Raw genomic sequence first — 17,530 nt, 5'->3', positions numbered from 1 at the left:
ACCACCGGCCAGCTCCTCTGGCCTCCCCAGCAATACCCTTAAGTGATCCATAGCAGTTCGGGCCTGTTATGCAACCTCCCAGCGGGCGTGTATTGGGACCAGTGCTTTACAGGCCTGTCTCTCCACGATCCTGGGTGTTGGGACGAGTGTCACCGCAGTGCACATCTGAGGACATGGAGCTCAGAGCAAGGGTGGGGTGAGTTCTTACTGAGCACAAAGTCTGGGGTCGAGTCCCAGCGCTGCCTCTTCCTGGCTATGGGGCCTTGGGCAGGGCATGTCTCCTCTCTGACCCTCAGCTTCCTCCTCTTTAACGTGGGGACAATGATGCCTTCCTGGGGCTGAGATTTAAATGAGTTGACAATGGAAAGCACCTGGCACAGTGCCTCACTCACGGCAGACGCTTAGAAAAGCATCATTTCAATAAAAAGAGGAAACTGGGGGCTTGGGCCCTCGTCTGCAAGAGTCTGGGGGTCATGGGTCTTGGGGTGCTGGGCCCAGGTCAGACTCCCTCTAGGGCCCTGGGGTGGGCAGGGGTGGGCACTCCCCTTGACCCTCCACTGCTGGGCCCAGCTGGCCTCAGGACCATCACCACATTGCTTGGGCCCCCACCAGGCCTCCCCTAAACCAGAGGGACCCCAAGCAGCTGCCCCAGGACCCACCTGAGAAGGCCGTGGGCTGAAGCGCCATCCGTCGCATGGCGTTGCCTGACCACCTGGGCTCCATGAAGCCAGAAGGGCCTGTAACTGAGGGACAACAGGGGGTGAGGGCCCTGCCGGCCCGCACCATTCTTGTTTTGGACCCTGCCCTGCCCATCTGCTGCTGTTGCCCCAGCAAGGATCCCTACTCCCCTTAGTGCAGAGGGAGACAGAGGACCAGAGAGGTGGGACAGTTTCCCGGGGTCACACAGCATGAGCTGGGCTGAGCTAGAACAAGGCAGCCAAGCTGCTGGGGTTGGGGAGAAGGGCAGGCAATGGTGGGGGGCATGGTGAGGCTTCCCCAGTGCCCCCAGAATGCTGCATGCGTTAAGAGCTTAGAGCTAACAGATGCAAGGCCGGGTCCCAGCCCTGCTACTCGCTGACCTGTATGACTTGTCCTCTTCGGACATGCCCGTTTTCCCATCCATAAAATGGGGTCATAAGGCCACTACATCTCCCAGGCTGGTGCAAGGCCCGAGGAAGGCGATGCGTGCAAAGAGGCCCACTGGGCACACGCAGGGCCTGGCATACGGTAAGCAGCTGGGACATCGCTGTCCACCCTCTTCCTGCCCCAGTTGGTAAGAAGACACAGAAGTGGATCCAGCCCCGGTTTTAAATGAAAACCAGAGGGAGGCTGGCTGCCTGGGAGGGCAAGGGGGGCTGCGATCCAGGAGCCCACCCCTCCCACCACCCCTATGGAGAGCCGGCCGCCCTGGCCGCTCTGGCTCTGGGGGCCTTCTTTTCTCCACAGCCAGAGGGATGGGCTGGCCAAGCCAGGGACGGGGCCACAGCTGGAGGGGCTCCGGAGCCAGCAGGAGCCACTGCCCCCCTTCACCCCCCAGGCCTGCCCTTTTAAGGCCACAAAGTGCCGTCTGGGGGGAGAGAAGACCCAAATAAGGCGCAGGCCCGGCGGCTCAGAGCCAGGCTGTGGGTTAGCACAGGGAGTGAGGCGCCGGGAACTCAAACCAGACGGGTGCCTCTGGCCAGCCCCCAGCAAAAAGGCTGCCAGACCCTTTGCTCAGACTGGGCCTGCGTCCCCGGCACGCCCTCCCTGGGGACCTGCGACTTGCCCCGGCGCAGGGAGTGACTCTCACCCAGGACGGAGGAAGAGGTGGGTTGGCCGCCCAAGACTGGGTCAGGGACTGGGGAGAGGTGTGGGGGGACGTCACTGAGCCATGGCCAATGCTAAGTACTTTCTATATCCCAGCTCGATCGTATACAGCTAACACTTAACTCTGGGCCTGGCACATTCCACTAGGCACTTCCCATATGCAGTCTTAACTCATTATCCTCACGCAACCCTCCTAGCGGGTGCTAGTACCACCTCCACTTTACAGATGGGGAAACTGAGGCACAGAGCTCCTCTGTCCCCTGTGCTCAAATGGATGAGTGACTAGGAATCTCTCTCCTGGGGGAAAACAAGAAAGTTGGAGTCTGGACTTGAACCCCGGTCGGCCTAACTCCAGGGCCTCACCTCCTCTCTGGGCCAGCTGGCACCTCGAGTCAGCGCACCGTGCAGAGGCAGGGAGGCCCTGAGCCCTCCTCACCCTCTTTGCTCCCAGGTGAAGACGTAAAAGGCCATTTTATTACCCTTTGCAGGACGCCTACCAAAAGAAGCCGCTGTCTCTCCAACCCCAGGGAAGTTTGGCCTTTTCCTGGGATGAAGTTTGGCAGGGCATCTGCCCAGCCCACCCTCCCCGCTACCCTGCTATTGTTTCCGTTTTTCCATGGCATTCCTCTAATGGGTCCTGTAACTGTGTCAGTTCCCATGTCCGCTGCCCATCACCTGCCCCGCCCCCCGCTGGAACAGGAGCCCCACCAGGGCAGGGACCCAGCCTGGCCTGGGCAAGGCCTGGAAAAGTGCCCGGTGCATAGTAGGGCCTCCACGGCCTCAATAACCCTTCTGTTCACGAAGGCATGAATCACCAGCTGAAAAATGAGTGCAAAACAAACAAAATAAAAGGCAAAATAATGTGGACAGCAGACACAATGGTCTTAAAATTATGAGTGCAAATCTTCTAACATCACACGAGGGGTTCCCTGAGTTATTAATTCGTGCACTTGTGGTTGGAAATTCTTTTCCATCCAATTTGCTTTTGTACATTTCACTGGGAGCCGGAGAGAACTAGAAAAACTAATGAAAACACGGTCCAACCATCAACATAGATGTAAGGGGCTCAAAGTAATGGCAAGTTGAAATTTTAAAAGGAAGGAAGGAAGGAAGGAAGGAAGGAAGGAAAGAAGGAAGGAAGGAAAGAAGGAAGGAAGGAAGAGAAAAAGAAAGGACAAAACTATCCAAAAAAAATCCCAGAATATGTTGGTTTTGGTTTCAGGATTCACAAAAACAATCCCCCAAACTCCTCCAAATTCTGATAAATGGACAGAACTACTTTAGGGACAAGCCAAGTTGTAAAATGGCCCTTTGGCACAGCAAATCCCAGTAGGGAAAAAGCCGAGGGTTGGGGGGGAAGTCTCCTGTTGTCCAAAAATATTACAACCGTCCCACTGGTTGTGGGCTAGGACCCTTGGAGCAGACCCCAGAGGGCTGAAAGCACCCCCTCACCCCAGCCTGGTGGTCTGTCCTAAAGGGCTGCCCTGAGCCCCAACCTCGCCCTCTCAAGGGCTCCAGGCTGGATCTAGGATCACAAGCCCCAGCTCCATTCTGGAAGCCTGACTGTGGGCTACTCCCCACCACCTGGGAGGTCTCCACCAGTAGTACGCGCGCGCGCGCGCGCGCGCACACACACACACAGACACACACACACAGACACTGTTTCCCTACCCCCTTCCCGCAGCTGTCAGTCCTATGTCACCTCCTCCAGGAAGTCTTCCCAGACAGACCCAGGTACCCACCAAAGCTCCCCCTTGAAGCTCACGTCACTCCATCACTTCCTCTGTCTTGATCTGCTCAAGGACGGCATCATGGACAGTTCTGAACCCTGTTCCCCCACAAGCAGCTCCCCTTTCCTCTGCCCAGGACCAGAGTTAAGCTAAGAAGCCCCTTCTCACTGGGTCCTCATGAGAACATGAGGCCCAGAGAGGAGAGGCTGCTTCCCTGCACAGCAAGGTGGGATGGTGGGGATTCAAACCCCACGCCAAGCTGGGAATGCACGAGAAGTTGAGAGTGTCCCTGAGCTTCATCTCTGACTTTCTCTCTCAGGACAGGTGTTGGGAGAGGGGCTTTCTCATTCACAAGCCACCCACGGGTCTGCCGGGTCCGGTGACTACAGCCACAGGGATGCTGTCTCCCCAGCCCCAGGCCCGGTGTCCTCCTGGGAATATACTTTGCAAATATAAATATTTGCTACTCTTGGATGATGGGGTGACCCCAAGGTGACCCCCAAGCTCCGAGAACCCTCCAGCCGCCCTCTGGGAAGCCTCAGTCTGCATCTGGCCTGGCCCTCTCTTCAGGGTAAAATGAGGTTCCCTCTCTCAGGTACTGGAGAGACAGGAGCAGTGATGGCAGGGTGGAGGCCATTGTAGCCAGGTGGCAGCTCCAGGAAGGTCGCAGACAGAGGGGACAGCTGCTGCCCAGGCTGTGCTGTGAGAGAGAGGGCCAGGGTGGGCCGGGGCTAAGATGGAGGGAGGGCAGGGCTGGAGCACATCACTGGGGCGGCCAGGAGGGTGGAGAGGGGAGTACCGGCTAGGGGTGGAGGATGGGCTGGGCTGGCAGGGAGTCAGGAGATGGGGACTGCCAGGTCTTCCAGATGGGAGTGAAAGGGTTGGGGGGGGGGACATGGACAGATTCATGCAGCACTGAGCCCCCAGGATCCTGTATCCTCAGAGTAAAGCCTAAACCTGGCCCTGTAATAGCACCTAGTTAGGGATGGAGAGGCAGAGAGGCCCAGGGCCCAGGAAAGGCCTGGGCTACAACCTCGTCCGTTCTTAAGCTTTTCTGCTGTGTGGCCTGGTGTAAACTGCTTCCCTCTCTGATTCCCCATCACAGAAGACAAGGGTTGTGGGGTTCCCCGGATGGGGAAGGGACACGTGAGCTAAGGATATTGGGGACACTGAGAGGCACACAGAGGTCGCCTGACTCCAGGGGATCCCAAGGGAGAGGTGGGGGAGGGAGCTCCTCTATCTTTCTGTCTGGGCGGGATTGGGGCTGAGATGGGCTTCAGCCAGTCTCATGGTGCCCCAACTGTCTGAATGCCTTCCCCTGGGAGTCCCTGGCTGGTGCTGCTGCAGAGGAAAACTCCTGGCCTCAGGTCAGACGGATGGACTCTCAATCTGGATGTGACCCTGAGCAAGGCATTTCCCTCTCCCAGCCTCAATTCCTACATCTGGACCTTCTGCACTGTGACACGATAGCATGACGCCAGTATGAGTCACGGTGCTGGGCATGGCAGACAGGGGACGCTTTCCTTCCCCTCGTCACTGTGACTGCGGGAGGGTCTTTGGGGGGGGGGGTGGATGCTGCAGACCTCAGGTCAGAGCCCTGGCTCTGCTCTGGGAATCCCAAAGCTTACTTGCTGTATGACCTTGGCTGAGACCTACGCCCTCTCTGAGCCTCACTTACTCATCTGGACAATGGGGGTGATGGGTAAAAAATTTGTCTGCAGGGACTCCCCCCAGAGGCAGGATCACCCTCTTCAGAGCCTACCAGGGGGTCAGGACCAGCAGTCGTAGTACATTTTGGCCTTGGCCCTTCCTCAAATGTTTTCCAGTGGGAGTGGGCAGCCGGGTGAGACCTCAGCCAGGCTCCCTCCCTGCCATCTAGTCCCCCCTTCCCAAAGCCTGGAGGCACCAACAGAGGCTTGGTCAGGCAGGTCCCAATCCCGGCTCTTCCTGTGCTGAGTGACTCCAGGTCAGCCCATTCACCTTTCTGAGCCTTGGTTTCTGCATCTGTAAAATGGGGCCTTTTCCTCCCAGGTTGTCACGAACATCAGAGAACACCCTTGCCCATCATCACAGAGTGAACATTCCATCCTGAAGATGGGAAAGCCAGGGCTAAGAGCTGTGAATGAACGCAGAATCTGGAGACTAGGGTCCTGGGAATGGGGGTGGGGAAGGACGGGGAGGCCTGTTTGCTGGGCAGCTGACTGAGAAGTGTGGTCTCAGAGGTCAGAAGCAGGATAATCCCAGACAGCCATCACAGAATCCCCACCACAGGGGCTGAAGGTTCAAGGCCTGAGTCTCTGGTGCTCAGAATAAAGTACAAGGTGGGCACTTTTCCATCCCAGGTGACTTCCAGATAGAGACAAGATTCAGAGAGATGGAGTGACTTGCCCCAGGTCACACAGCAAAGCATGGCTGATCTACATCTGGATTCTGGACTGATGGGTCCTCCCTCTCCTTCTTCAGTCCACCCAGGCTGCTCCGGTGACACAGCTCTGGGGCCCCAGGTCCATGTCCCAGTGCCGGGCAGGCTGCGAGGTCGGTCACCAGCAGGGGAAACAGCTGGGGGAGCTCAGCCTCAACCCAACTGTGAGAGGAAGGGCAGGGCCTGGGATGGGCCTGCAAAGTCCTCACGGGTCCCCGCCCCCATTCCCAGGGCCCCTAGCAGAGCAGTTTTCCAGAATATCCAGGCCCAGGCACCTCTTTACTCAGCTCTGACTGTATGGGTTTGGGAGGGGCCCCTCCTGTCCCATCCATCATCAAGTTAGGCCCACCCTGGGCAGCCACACCACCTGCAGGATCTCTACTGTTGCATTTCATCTTTGAAACATCCCTGGGAGGCGGCCTCCGGTATCCTTCCTGTTTCACAGGTGAGAACACTGACGCTTCGTGTGCAGGAGCTCAGGCTCTGCAAGAGCACACGACCGCGTGGTGCTCGTCAGACAGGGTGCCCCTCCGAGTGGGCACGAGACGGGGCACCTGCACTGCAGCCTCCCAGCCCCCAGCCCGGTGCCCTTGCACAATGACTTGCACAATGCTTGGGGAGTCCCCGGCCCAAGGCCACACAGCTGGGGTGTAGCAGATCTGGCCTGGCCCACGGAGCCCTGGATACTCCCGGCCCCGGGCTGGGACCCGGAGGCCCTGCAGAAGGAGATGGCAGATGTCAGGGGCGGCCTGGCCCAGCCCCTGTCTTGCACCCCCACCTTGCCATTGCCAGACCCTCAGCCCTAATCTTGGCTTCTGGATGTACCGCCTCCAGCTGCGGGACTCTAGGGCACGGGCCCTGCCCCCACCTGTCCCCCACCCTCACCCGCTCCAGGATGGCCCTGCAGACTGCAAAGGTCTGCCCTTGGGAGGGAAGCCAGGGACACAGTGGCCTTTGTCTGGGCAGGCCCTGCCTGGCCTCAGGCCCGCTAGGCCCAGGTGGCCCCTACACTCCGGGGATTCACCCTTCCCCCCACCAGCTTCTCTGTGGCCTCTTTGGCAGCAGCCCCTCCTCGCTGGCTCTCCTCCTGCCCCCTGGGCCCTTCCACCTTCCCCGCTTTCTCCCAGCAGGGAGGGGAGGGTGCCATTCCTGGTTCTCTGTCACTTCTGCCCTCCCACACTGGCCTGGTGGCTGCCTGTCTGTACAGGACCCCTGCTGGGCATCGGGCAGCGCCCCTGCTCCCTCTGGCCACGCCACCAGAACTGGGGACTCCGCAGCCCCACAGGGAAACCTGTCAGGCCCCCTCCCCACCCCACTTTGTGGTGAGCTCTGCCCTGCACCCTGTGGGACTCTGGGCATGGGACTCCACCTCTCCGGGCCTCCGTTGCCCGGTCTGTGAACCAGGACTCGTGGCGTCCCAGGGAGGTGAAGCGTGTAAGTCCTTCAAGAAGCATCTATGAATGGTGATTTCTGGTAGCGTCCCATTCTCCTGATCAGAGGCCGTGTCTCACACGTTCGTGTTTCTGGAATCAGAATAGGTCTTGCAACTGATGCCGCTTTGGGGGCCCCGAATGCCCCTTTCCACTGAGGTGCCTAGAGGACTACTTCTTGGGCTGGTTCTAGGCTGGTCTGTCCTCTGGAGGGCCATTCTGGGAACACAGCCCAAAGTCTCCCTCTCACTGAGCTCAGGTGGGCAGCGAGGGCAGGAGCGCAGAGAGGCAGGTGCCCTTGAGGAAAGGGCTCTCCAGGTAAGCAGGTGGCCAGGGCGTGGGGAGGCCTGGGCCGTGTCCTCTGTACCACAGAGGTGTTGGGAGCTTGGCCCTGAACCACGCGTGCGGCCTGCGGAGGAGGGGGCCGGGGTGAGAGCCCCCCCCCCCGTGCCTGTGACACGCGCTACGTGTGGTGCGCCCATCCCTCAGGCCCCAACTGCCACTTAGCAATTGTACACCCACCACCTTCCTGAGCCCGGGTTTCTTCACCCGCAAGACGGATACAAGCATCCCAGCCGTGCCAATCCAGACCTATGTGGTGCTTCGCTTCCGTGGGCCGTGACCACGTGCAATGAACACGTCAGATGGGTTTTCCCCAAGTTTGGAGGAAACGCTTGGGATGGTGTGACTCAAGATGTGAGCTCCACGGCACGTACGGAATTTCTCCGGGGGTCCTGAGAGTCCCCCAAGAGGGAGGCGGACAAGACGCACGCGGCCGAGCATGCGGCGCTCACCGACTTAGCAAGGGCCGACTGCTCCCGCCCGCGCCCGAGGGAAGACACCCGGCCTGCACCTCAGGGTGGTCCTACCTTCCTCGCAGCTCACCCCCGAGTGCCCGGGGCAGCACCTCCACTCTCGCGCGGTCACCGTCTTGTACACCACCTTGTACGAGGGTCTCACCACTGTTCTGTAGCTGGAAGAGGGCCCAGGGGGCTGGACTCAGACAGTCTTCTGCCGCCTTTCCCACTCACCTGGATGTCCGTGGGGACACAGTCCGGGGTCCTTTGCCACCCCTGGGCCCCTCTGGAGCCTGTGTCCTGCTGTATTCTGGGATTCAGGCCCTCTAATCCCTCCTAACTCCCCAGGTGGGGGGGGGGTATCCAGATAATAACTGGACAGGGAGTCCCTGCCAGCTGGCCTGTCCCCAGAAATGAAGCCTCACTAAGTGAATGCATGTGTAAATGGTGGACTCCTTCCCCCAGGAAGCCCTCCAGGTGCCACGGGAGCAGAAGGGGAGGTGCTGAGATTGGGCATAGGGCCGATGTTCCCTTTGCTCCACCCGTCCGCGGGGTCCAGCATTCCCCTGCACTCCCAATGCAGCGCCAAGACCAGGCCTCTGCTCATGCTACGCCCCCACCTGCAGGGCCACCGGCATCCGTTGCCCCGGGGCCTCGCTTACCTGCTCACTGGGCAGCTCATGGGCCAGGGGCAATTCTGCAGCACTCGCTGGAGGTAGGTGCCATTTTGCACGTGGCATGAGATGGTCCGGGTCACCATATAGGCGCACCAGTTCCTGAAACAGACCCACAGTGAGGAAGCTCAGGTGCCGTGCACAGCCCCTGCCCGGGGCTCCCGGGGTAGGGGGATGAGTGAGGAGTCCCCGTTCTCGCCAGGAGCCCGAGTCTCTAGGTGGAGAGACCCCTAAGCTCTCAAAGTCCTTTGGGCCCCAGTGGGAGTCTCGGTGGCACTGTGGCCGAGGAGTGAATCCGTAGCCCTAGAGGGGGCAGCTGTGCTGGGGGCTCTCGGAAGGTCTCGGGGAATGAGCTGCGGGGGACAGGATGGAAGCAAGACCTCTTTGCCCGACCTCTCCTTTCTCAGTATCACTTCTCTCCACCCCCGACCCATCCAGGTCACCGGTGCCTCCTGCCGCCCACCCGGACAACAGCGGCAGCCTCCCCTTGCATCTCAGTATCTCCCAAGAAGGCGTGTCCTAAAATGCAAACCTGGCCTTATCCTTCTCTTGCTCATCTTCACCCTCAGCGCTCCAGATCTGTGCTCACACCTGCTGTGATCCCTCACCTCCAAGCCTTTGCTCACCCTGGGCCCACTGCCTGGAGCACCCTGGCCCCTCCTCCCCACTTGGCACCTCCGACCTTCAAAGCCCTACTGTGCTGTCACCTCTCCCCTTGTCCTTCCCCACCTCCACCCTACCTGAACAGAACAATGGTTCCCTGCACGGGATCCCGCAGCACTTTGCATCCCTGTCAGGCTGAATGAAGCTCGTGATTCATGTCTGCCCTCTCCCTCCTTGGCATGACAGAAGAGAGGCCCTGTCTCTTTTGTCCTTGGGTCCCCTCTGTGGAACAGCCAGATGTCCCAAGCATGGAGGACCGACTTGTCCAAATGCCAATTAATAATCATCGTGCATCACATATATTGAGTACCTACTGTATGCTTCACCGTGCACTGCATACATTGAGCACCTACTGTATGCTAAGCATATTTACATTCACCTTCTTGGTGAACCAGGCAGGCACCTCCCCATATTTTACAGAGGGGTAAAATGAGGCTCAGGGAGGGGAAGACAACTGCTCCTGCCCCAGAGCTGGTGCAAGGTAGAGCCAGATTTGCACCCAGGAATGTGGATGGCCCAGCTTGGGCCCTGACTCCGTCCTAGAGACCTCAGTTCCCGTCTCCTCCCCATCCCCTGAGCCACGGTCTGTGGTTCTGTGAAGGCCCCAACCTGGGAACCTGCTGGCCTCAGGCTCGAGGCCACAGAGGAAAAGTCTGGTGGGGTGGCGGGCTCGGGTTGTGAAGGGTCACCTGAAACGGTCCCTCCTTTCCCAGCCCCGGCAAAAAATGCAGGGCCCGTGACCCTGCACAGGCTGAGGGCTGCTGAGCACCTGGAATGTCCCGGCCATCACAGAGGCGTCTGCCGCCCCTGAAATCCAGTCTCCCGGCGGCTGGCCCACCCATAGGACAATGTCCCTGGCCGGGACCTGCCAACTCACTCACTGTGGGACCCTGGAGAAGTCCCCTCCTGTCTGGTCACCCTGGACTCAGTCCGGGAGGGAACAGCCCAGCCAAAGGCGAAGCAGGAAGAGCCCCGTTTAGACCAATGACCTAGCAGAAGCTCCCCACAGCCAGGGGACAGCCAGCCCACGAGAGAGGCGACAGGCGCTTGCTGCGGCGCTGCTGGGGGCGACGCGAAACCGGGAACAGCCTCGACAGCAGCAGCACCACTGGACACAGAAAACCAGACTCTGAGCTAGAGCCCAAGGCCTCCACGCTCCGACCACCGCGTCTGGTTAAGGGCAAAACGCAAGTACAGACCAACAGGCGGGGAATGATCGCGTTTCTATTCAAATAAGAAAGCCCAGAGACTACGCATACGTATGTGCGCGTGCATAGTTCTATGTGGATCGAGGTCGGAAGAGTCACAGGCTCGAGTCAAGCTGCCACCTCTGGGGCTTCCCGTCTGCTCTGTTTCCTGCACGAACAGCAGGCTTTGGTGAGCATGCCCGCCGCACAGCAGGAGCTCGGGCCAAAGCCTTTCACACGCCAATTATGAGCACCACTTTACAGATGGGAAGACTGAGGCTCTGGGGTCTGGGATGTGCCCCAGGCACCCGAGATGAACAACACGGTCACGGCTGGAATTCAGGTCCATCTGACCCTAGAGTTTGCACTCCTAACCTCCGGCTGGCCATTTTTCTCCTAATGAACAGGTGGGGATTTCAAAAGTTACAAAAATACATTTCAAAAAGGCCCCGCCCTTTAGATCCTCTGGGTCCCTAGAGCTGTGCTTTTGAACCTGGAGTTTTGTTTATTGGAGGGGGTGGCATATGAGCCCCTTTGAGAAAGTGATGCCCGTTGTGGCTCCTCTCCAGAAAAATGCATAAAATTCGGAGTGCAAGTTTTGGGGGGGCTTCCTGAGGGGTGTTGGGGGCTCCCTGCAGCCTGTGTCATATCCCCCAGGCTGGCCCTGGGGCTCTGGGAATGAAGTGGGGGGAGGGGCAGTCTGGGAAGAGGACAGTCAGAAGCTCCAGATACTGGAGGGGCTCCCCTGGCCGGGGCTGAAGACTCCATCCCAGGGTACGGATATGCACACACACGTACCAAGCTCTGCCCAGACATCACTACGGGGGCCCACATGCAGACACACATACACATACGTGGGTGCCCACAACCCCAGGATACACGCGTGCCCATGTGCTCGCACAGACCCACAGAAGCACACACAAACACGTTCAAGCGTACGGCAGCCAGAGGCGAATCCAACAGGACACCCAGCCACCGAATGACCGTCCTGTCTACAGACACAGGGCCATGTGCCCTCACACACGCATGCGCACACACCCCTCCCTCCATGCCCACACCCCGGGCTGGGCTGGGGGCGGTGGGCCTGGGACTTCCCACAATTGCCTGACCTGCCCCTCTTTACTGGGGGTGGGGAGCGAGAGAAAACAATTTTCTTCTTCTTCCTTAATTAAAATCGCCCCCAGGTGGGTGAAGCGTGGCTCCCTGGTTTACTTCCCACCAGCCCGAGTTGGCTTGAATTCCCCCCCCCTCCTTAGGAGTAACGGAGCTGTTGGCTGACTAGCCAGGAGGGGATCCTCAGGCCACGTGGGGTTCAAGGTCAGCCCCTGGCCCCTCCCCTGGGACGTGGGGAGTCACCAATAACCACGCCCCACCCCACCCCCCCTTGAAGACCGCAGCCCCCACACTGTTCCCAGGATAAATCCAAGTTCTTCTGCCCCCTGGCCTGGCCCCTCTGTCTACTTCCTGCGGGGCAGCAGGGCCTCTTTCTAAAGCGCAGACCTAGTGTTGCCACTGCCTGCTGTGAGTCCGCAGCTCACCATGGCTCCCCAGGGTCCTGCATGCCCCCCTACACTCCTGCTGCCCCCCTTCCACCTTCCTGCACCCCCTTCAAGTGCCAGCTCTTCCCCCACCTCAGGTCTTTGCATTCGGATTCCCTCCACCCAGAAAGCCCTTCCCTTGGCTCCCGCAAGCTGTGTGTCCTTTAGGTGTCAGTCCTAAGGTCCCAGGAGGGGTGGGGCACCTCCAGGGGTCCCCTTCAGCAGCCCTGAGCTTTTTCCTTCCCTGCAGATGCCTAGGGAGGGCACTGGCAGGGACCAAGCCGGGAAGGGAGTGAGCCTGAGGGTGCTCAGGGACGTTTGCTGAATGACTGAATGACCAAGAACAGGCAGTGGGCCTGGGCGGAGGAGCCAGGACCCAGGTTCCCAGGGATGGGTGCTGTGCTTAGAAGTCTGCTTATAATCCTGCCGCCCCTGGAGGCTCTGTCTCCTGGGACGTCGTCAGTGAGAAGGTGCACGAGAACCCACGAGGCTGAGCCTGTGGGATGCGGCGCTTCCCTTCCGGGCTTGCCACTCGTGCCCACTCAGCACCTCCCGGGCCCCCAGAGGCTGCCAGAGGACAGAAAACAGGCCAGACCAGCTCAGCCTGGCACCAGCCGCCCCCACAAGCCCCCCCCCCACTACTTGCCCTCCACCCCCTGCCACGGGGGCCCAGGGGACTTTGTCTCTGCGGGGCCCAGGGCTGCGATCCGGAACAGTGATAGGGGCTAATTGCAGGAGGCAGCCAAGCGGGCCAGGGGCCAAGGGCCGTTCTGAAAAGAAGAGGAAAGAAAGGAGAGGTACAAGGTGGGGGCGGGGTGATTAGAGCCCGAACCCCACTCTGGAGGCGAAGTTCCAGTCCTGGCCCTATGGCTTCCTAACTTGGCGACCTTGGGCAAGGCCCTGACCGTCTCGGCGCCTCACTCTGCCCATCTGCAGATGGGGACAGCAGAACCTCCTCCGACAGAGACCTCACACATACCGCATAGGCCGGTGCTGATAGCTGCTGTTCTCCGACTGGGACTCGGACCCCACACCCCACAGCTGGGGGGTCCAGAGCCTTCCTGGAGAGACCCCAGCATGGCACCTTCCGTTGACTTTGGGATAGGGATTGTCAGGCTCTGCATTTTCCGGAGGGCAGGGGACCCCGAGGCTCCAAGAGAAGTCCTGCGGCCGGGTCACCCATGTGGGCGCAGGAGAGGGGCTGGGGAAGAGAATTCTCCCCTCTCCTTGATTCTAGGACTTGCCCCAAGGAAGCCCATCCTGCAGGGGGAAGTGGCCTGGGCCAGGACACTGGTGACGGCTTCTACTCGAGAGCCACAGAGCTGAGACGCGTTCATTAAAGAAAACTGGGATTCAGGAGGGAAGGGACCTCAGGGAGGCAGGAAGCAGCCCCAGCAGGGATTGGGGGACAGAGAGGGGGCAGGGGTAAGCCAAGGTAGCTCTGCACTGCCCCTGGGGAACCCTGGTTCTGGGGGTCTCAAAGTCTTGCCACATTCCTGGGTCTGGGGCAGCCCCTTGGATGCCTTCCCGGGCCTCCCCCTCCCCAGGCACAAAGCTTCTTTTCTGCCTCTGATCCCGTGGCTGCCAAGGGGTGCCAGGGGTGCTGGGCTGGGGGTGGAGGGAGGGCTGATGGGGTGTGACGTCCCCATGCTGTCTCCAACAATGCTGGGACATGGCCACAAGGGGAGGTCCAGGCAGCTGAGGACCACAGATTCCTCCAGCTAGGGGTCCCCTCCTCCACCTAATGTCAGTGATCCTTCCTGTGGGGGTCTGTCCCCCCCCAGAACACGCCAGTGGGCAGGGCGCAAGGGGAGGAAAGAGGGAAACATTGAGGAAACTGACACCCGGGACTGTGAAGTGACCTGCCTGAGGTCACGCACTGAGCGAGTACCAGCGCCAGGGCCAGAGCCCCTGACTCCTAACCACGATCTGCAAACCTCTCCCAGACCCACAAGCTGACCCCTTCTCCTCGGGTGCCAAGGACACTGGATGGGAAACTGGCTGGCCTGGATTGAGGGGCCACTTTCCCTCTCTGGGCCCCAGTCTTATCTGTAAAATGGGAGCAACAGCATTGCCACAGGGCTTTTGGGATGCTAGGCCACTGTGAGCCTTCTGTGAACAGATCGGGTGACAGTTCCCAGTGACTACGAGCTACCTGCCCAGGGTCACCATCCTGCTCCCACCCAGGAAGCGCTGGGGGTGAGAAGCCCAGGCTGGGAGGCCCTGGCCTGGACTGGCTGGAAGGCAGTCTGGACATTAAGCCCTCTCACCCCTCATCCTGAGCCTGACACTGAGAACTCGAGTTTAGGGTCTTGGTCATCTTCGCACCTAGGATCCCAGGGGGTTCACATTCGTGCCCTGGGCAGGTCAGATCCTCCCTCTGAGTTTCAGCTTCCTCCTCTACGAAAGGGGGACCATCAGAATGCATGCCTCCCACGGCAGCTGAGAAGATTTCTGGAGGTGGTGGAAGCCGGTAAAATGCCCAGCCCAGGTCAGCTGTGGTCAGTATGCAGTAGGCGGCCGTGGCTGATATCGGCCACCTGCCTGTCCCTCTCTCGGACGACTGCTATTCTGGCCTCTGATGCCCTGGCCGCCTCTGCCCTCCAGCCCTAGCCATGTCACCTGCTCTTGCTAGCCCAGCAGGGGCATGCTGGCCCCTGACCACTGGGAAAGGGGATTTCTGAAAAGAATTAAAGAATTGAGGCCCTAGGGGGTGGGGGCCAGGGAAGGCCTTTGAGTGGGATGAAAAGGCCTGAAGAGGCCTGGCTACTCCGCATTGTCTGCCTCAGACAACGGCTGGCCTTCGAGAGGGGACCCCAGCAGGGGTGGGGGCTGCAGCCAGGACAGGGGACAGGTTCAAACACTGTTATCACGGCCAGAAAATCACAGATCGGAATCCCAACACTTCTGTTAATGGCCCATGAGTTTAGAAGATTATGTTAATTCTCTGGGGCCTCAGTTTGCTCATCTGCTAAATGGGGACGGTAGCTTCCCACCTTACTCAGTCCTTGAAAGATTAATGACCACGCTGCAAATAGGGGCTCCTCCCTGGGGAGGTGCTCCACAAACACCAACAGAGAGAACGTCCCCAGCTCCAGAAACAGCAGCAGGAGCCCAGAATGCTCTCTCCAGTCTCTGTGCAAAATGCCAGGTTCCTGGGGTGGCCACTGACCCACGGATCTGTGAAATTCCACCCCGGTCTTCTTCCTCCGAGGGAAATAAATAGCCGGGGTACTAAAAAAAGCTGAGAACAGGGAAAAGGGAGGGGGGTCCCCAAGGGTCAGCTAGGGGATGTGCTGGCCTTTTCCTACGTGCAGGGAAGGGGGCCCTTGAGCTAGGGCGATGGAAGTCCCAGGAGGCGGGCTTCTCCCTCGTTGTTCCCCTTCCCCCTCCTCTGCGGCTCTGGAGGTGAAGTGGTGGGGGGGGGGGATGGTGGAGGAGGCTGGAGGGGGATGCCGTTCTGGACACATGGAGTCGGGGACCCCCGCACTGCCGGGAGCCTCCTCCAGATAGCGGGGCTGGCCCAGGTCCCTACTCCCACCGGGCTGGCACCGAAGTGGGGGACCAAGTCCCCTTCCCAGTCTTTGGCTTGCATGAAGGTTGGGGGGAGGTGGGGGTGCCTGGGAGTCCCGGCCGAGGGGCTGGCAGGGCGCAGAGGTGGTGGCAGGCAACCCTTACCTGCGTCCGGAGAACGGGGCTCCCCCGACGCTCCACGCGGCGCTGCCTCCCGGGAGCAGGAGCCCGAGGCAGAGCAGCGCCCAGGCCCGCGGGCCGCCCATGCTGCGCCCGGCGCCCTCCTCGCACTGCCCGTCGCCGTCGCCGCCCCCAGCCTGCGGTCCCCGCCCGCCCGCGCCGCCAGCCTCCCCGGACGCGCGGAGCCCGGTTCCCAGCGCGGCGACGGGAGGGCGGGCGGGAGGCGGGCGCGGGGCGGGGGCGCGCGTTCCCGGCCTCGCCCGGCCCCGCGGCGCGGCCCCCCGCCCCCTGCGCCGCGGCTGCCAACCCGGAAGGAGCTCCGGGGGAGGGGGCCGGGCGCCCCCGCCGGGAGGCCCGCCAGGTGCCCACCTGAGCCCGGCGCCCTTCGCCGCGTGACCCATCGGGGGCCCGGGGGCCAGTTCGGAGGGGCCCTCTCACGTGCTGCAGACCGCGGAGCTGAGGCCGGGGCCACCGTCTCGGACGCCGGACGCCGTCCGGACCCGGAGTCGCCACGCCTGAACTAATGATGCCAGGGCCCTCATCCCCTCCCAACGTTTTTGAGAGCGCCAGTTCCCAAGGCACGCGGGATCCAGGCATGCACGCAACAAAGGCTTCCTGAGCGGTCAGCGCCGCTGTGTGCAGGGCACCTCGCCTCCACTTCACATCCTGTCTGTTTAATCTTCAAACCACTCTTGCTGGGATGGGCACAATCATTCCCACTACACAGAGAAGTAAACTGAGGCCCAGGCACTCGTGGCTGCCTCTGCCAGGAGAAGACCTGGGCTGGTCATAAGTTCAGTGTCCACTCTTACTGCCATTTTACAGATGGAGAAACTGAGGCACACAGAGGCGCGGTCTTCAGTGGTTGGAAGAGGCAGAATTTGAACTCATATCTTCTGACTTCAGAGAGATCAGCTCTTTTTGGGGGGGGGGAAGGGCAGTGGGAGAGGGAGAGAGAGACTCTTAAGCAGGCTCCACGCCCAGCACAGAGTCTGTGGCGGGGCTTGATCTCATGACCTTGAGATCATGACCTGAGCCACTGCCACCGAGGCATCCCAAAGAGGGGTCAGCCCTTAAGCACAGCTAGGGAGGGGTGCAGATAGCATGTTGGTGTGGGCCTCAGTTTCCCCAACTGTAACAAGGTGAAGATTGGCTTAGAGTGTAGTTTCTTTATCTGGGGTACATGGATGAGCTTCTGGGGAGAGAGGTGTGAATCCCTCAAAGGTGTATGCAAGTGTGTGTGTGCACGATGTGTACGCATGTGATGGATGAGTGTGTATATGTGTGATGGTGCTTGTGACGCATGCGTGTGATGTGTGTGTGCAGATATGACGGGTGTTTGTGGTACGTGTGTGATGCCTGTGTGCAGGTGTGTGACGGATGTCTGTGGTAGTTGTGTGTGTTTATGGGGAGGAACCACAGCTGTCATTAGAGGGGACCCCTCCAAAATCTCAGGACAGTCGCTAACCTCCTCTTCTGTCTGGATTGACAGGCAGCAGGCCGTCCTGGGCTGGGGAGCCCCCCGCCCAGTTTGGCAGCGCACCGGGGGCCTGCCCTTCAGGATCCTGCTGTGACTTGTCCAGACCCAGA

The 17,530-nt window shown here is 60.2% G+C and overlaps 1 protein-coding gene across 7 annotated transcripts in view; it reads right to left on the bottom strand.

The window, feature by feature from the left end:
* The window catches only part of EMID1 (EMI domain containing 1), a 47,009-nt gene extending 30,958 nt beyond the window's left edge, over positions 1–16,051 (bottom strand). For all 7 annotated transcript variants that reach the window (XM_040619685.1, XM_040619688.1, XM_040619687.1 and 4 more), the window contains exons 1-4: positions 15,926–16,051; positions 8,848–8,961; positions 8,258–8,361; positions 660–743 (exon numbers count right to left, since the gene is read on the bottom strand). In XM_040619685.1, the coding sequence (XP_040475619.1) occupies positions 660–743; positions 8,258–8,361; positions 8,848–8,961; positions 15,926–16,026 (403 nt within the window). In that variant the 5' untranslated portion in view covers positions 16,027–16,051. The remainder of the gene's footprint in view (positions 1–659; positions 744–8,257; positions 8,362–8,847; positions 8,962–15,925) is intronic.
* Positions 16,052–17,530: the final 1,479 nt, after the last annotated feature.

The sequence above is a fragment of the Ursus maritimus genome, unplaced genomic scaffold, assembly GCF_017311325.1.
Source record: "Ursus maritimus isolate PB19 unplaced genomic scaffold, ASM1731132v1 scaffold_33, whole genome shotgun sequence".
NCBI classification, from domain to species: Eukaryota; Metazoa; Chordata; class Mammalia; order Carnivora; family Ursidae; genus Ursus; species Ursus maritimus.
Note: the sequence above shows the minus strand (reverse complement) of the source record. Positions and strands in the feature narration are given on the sequence as shown.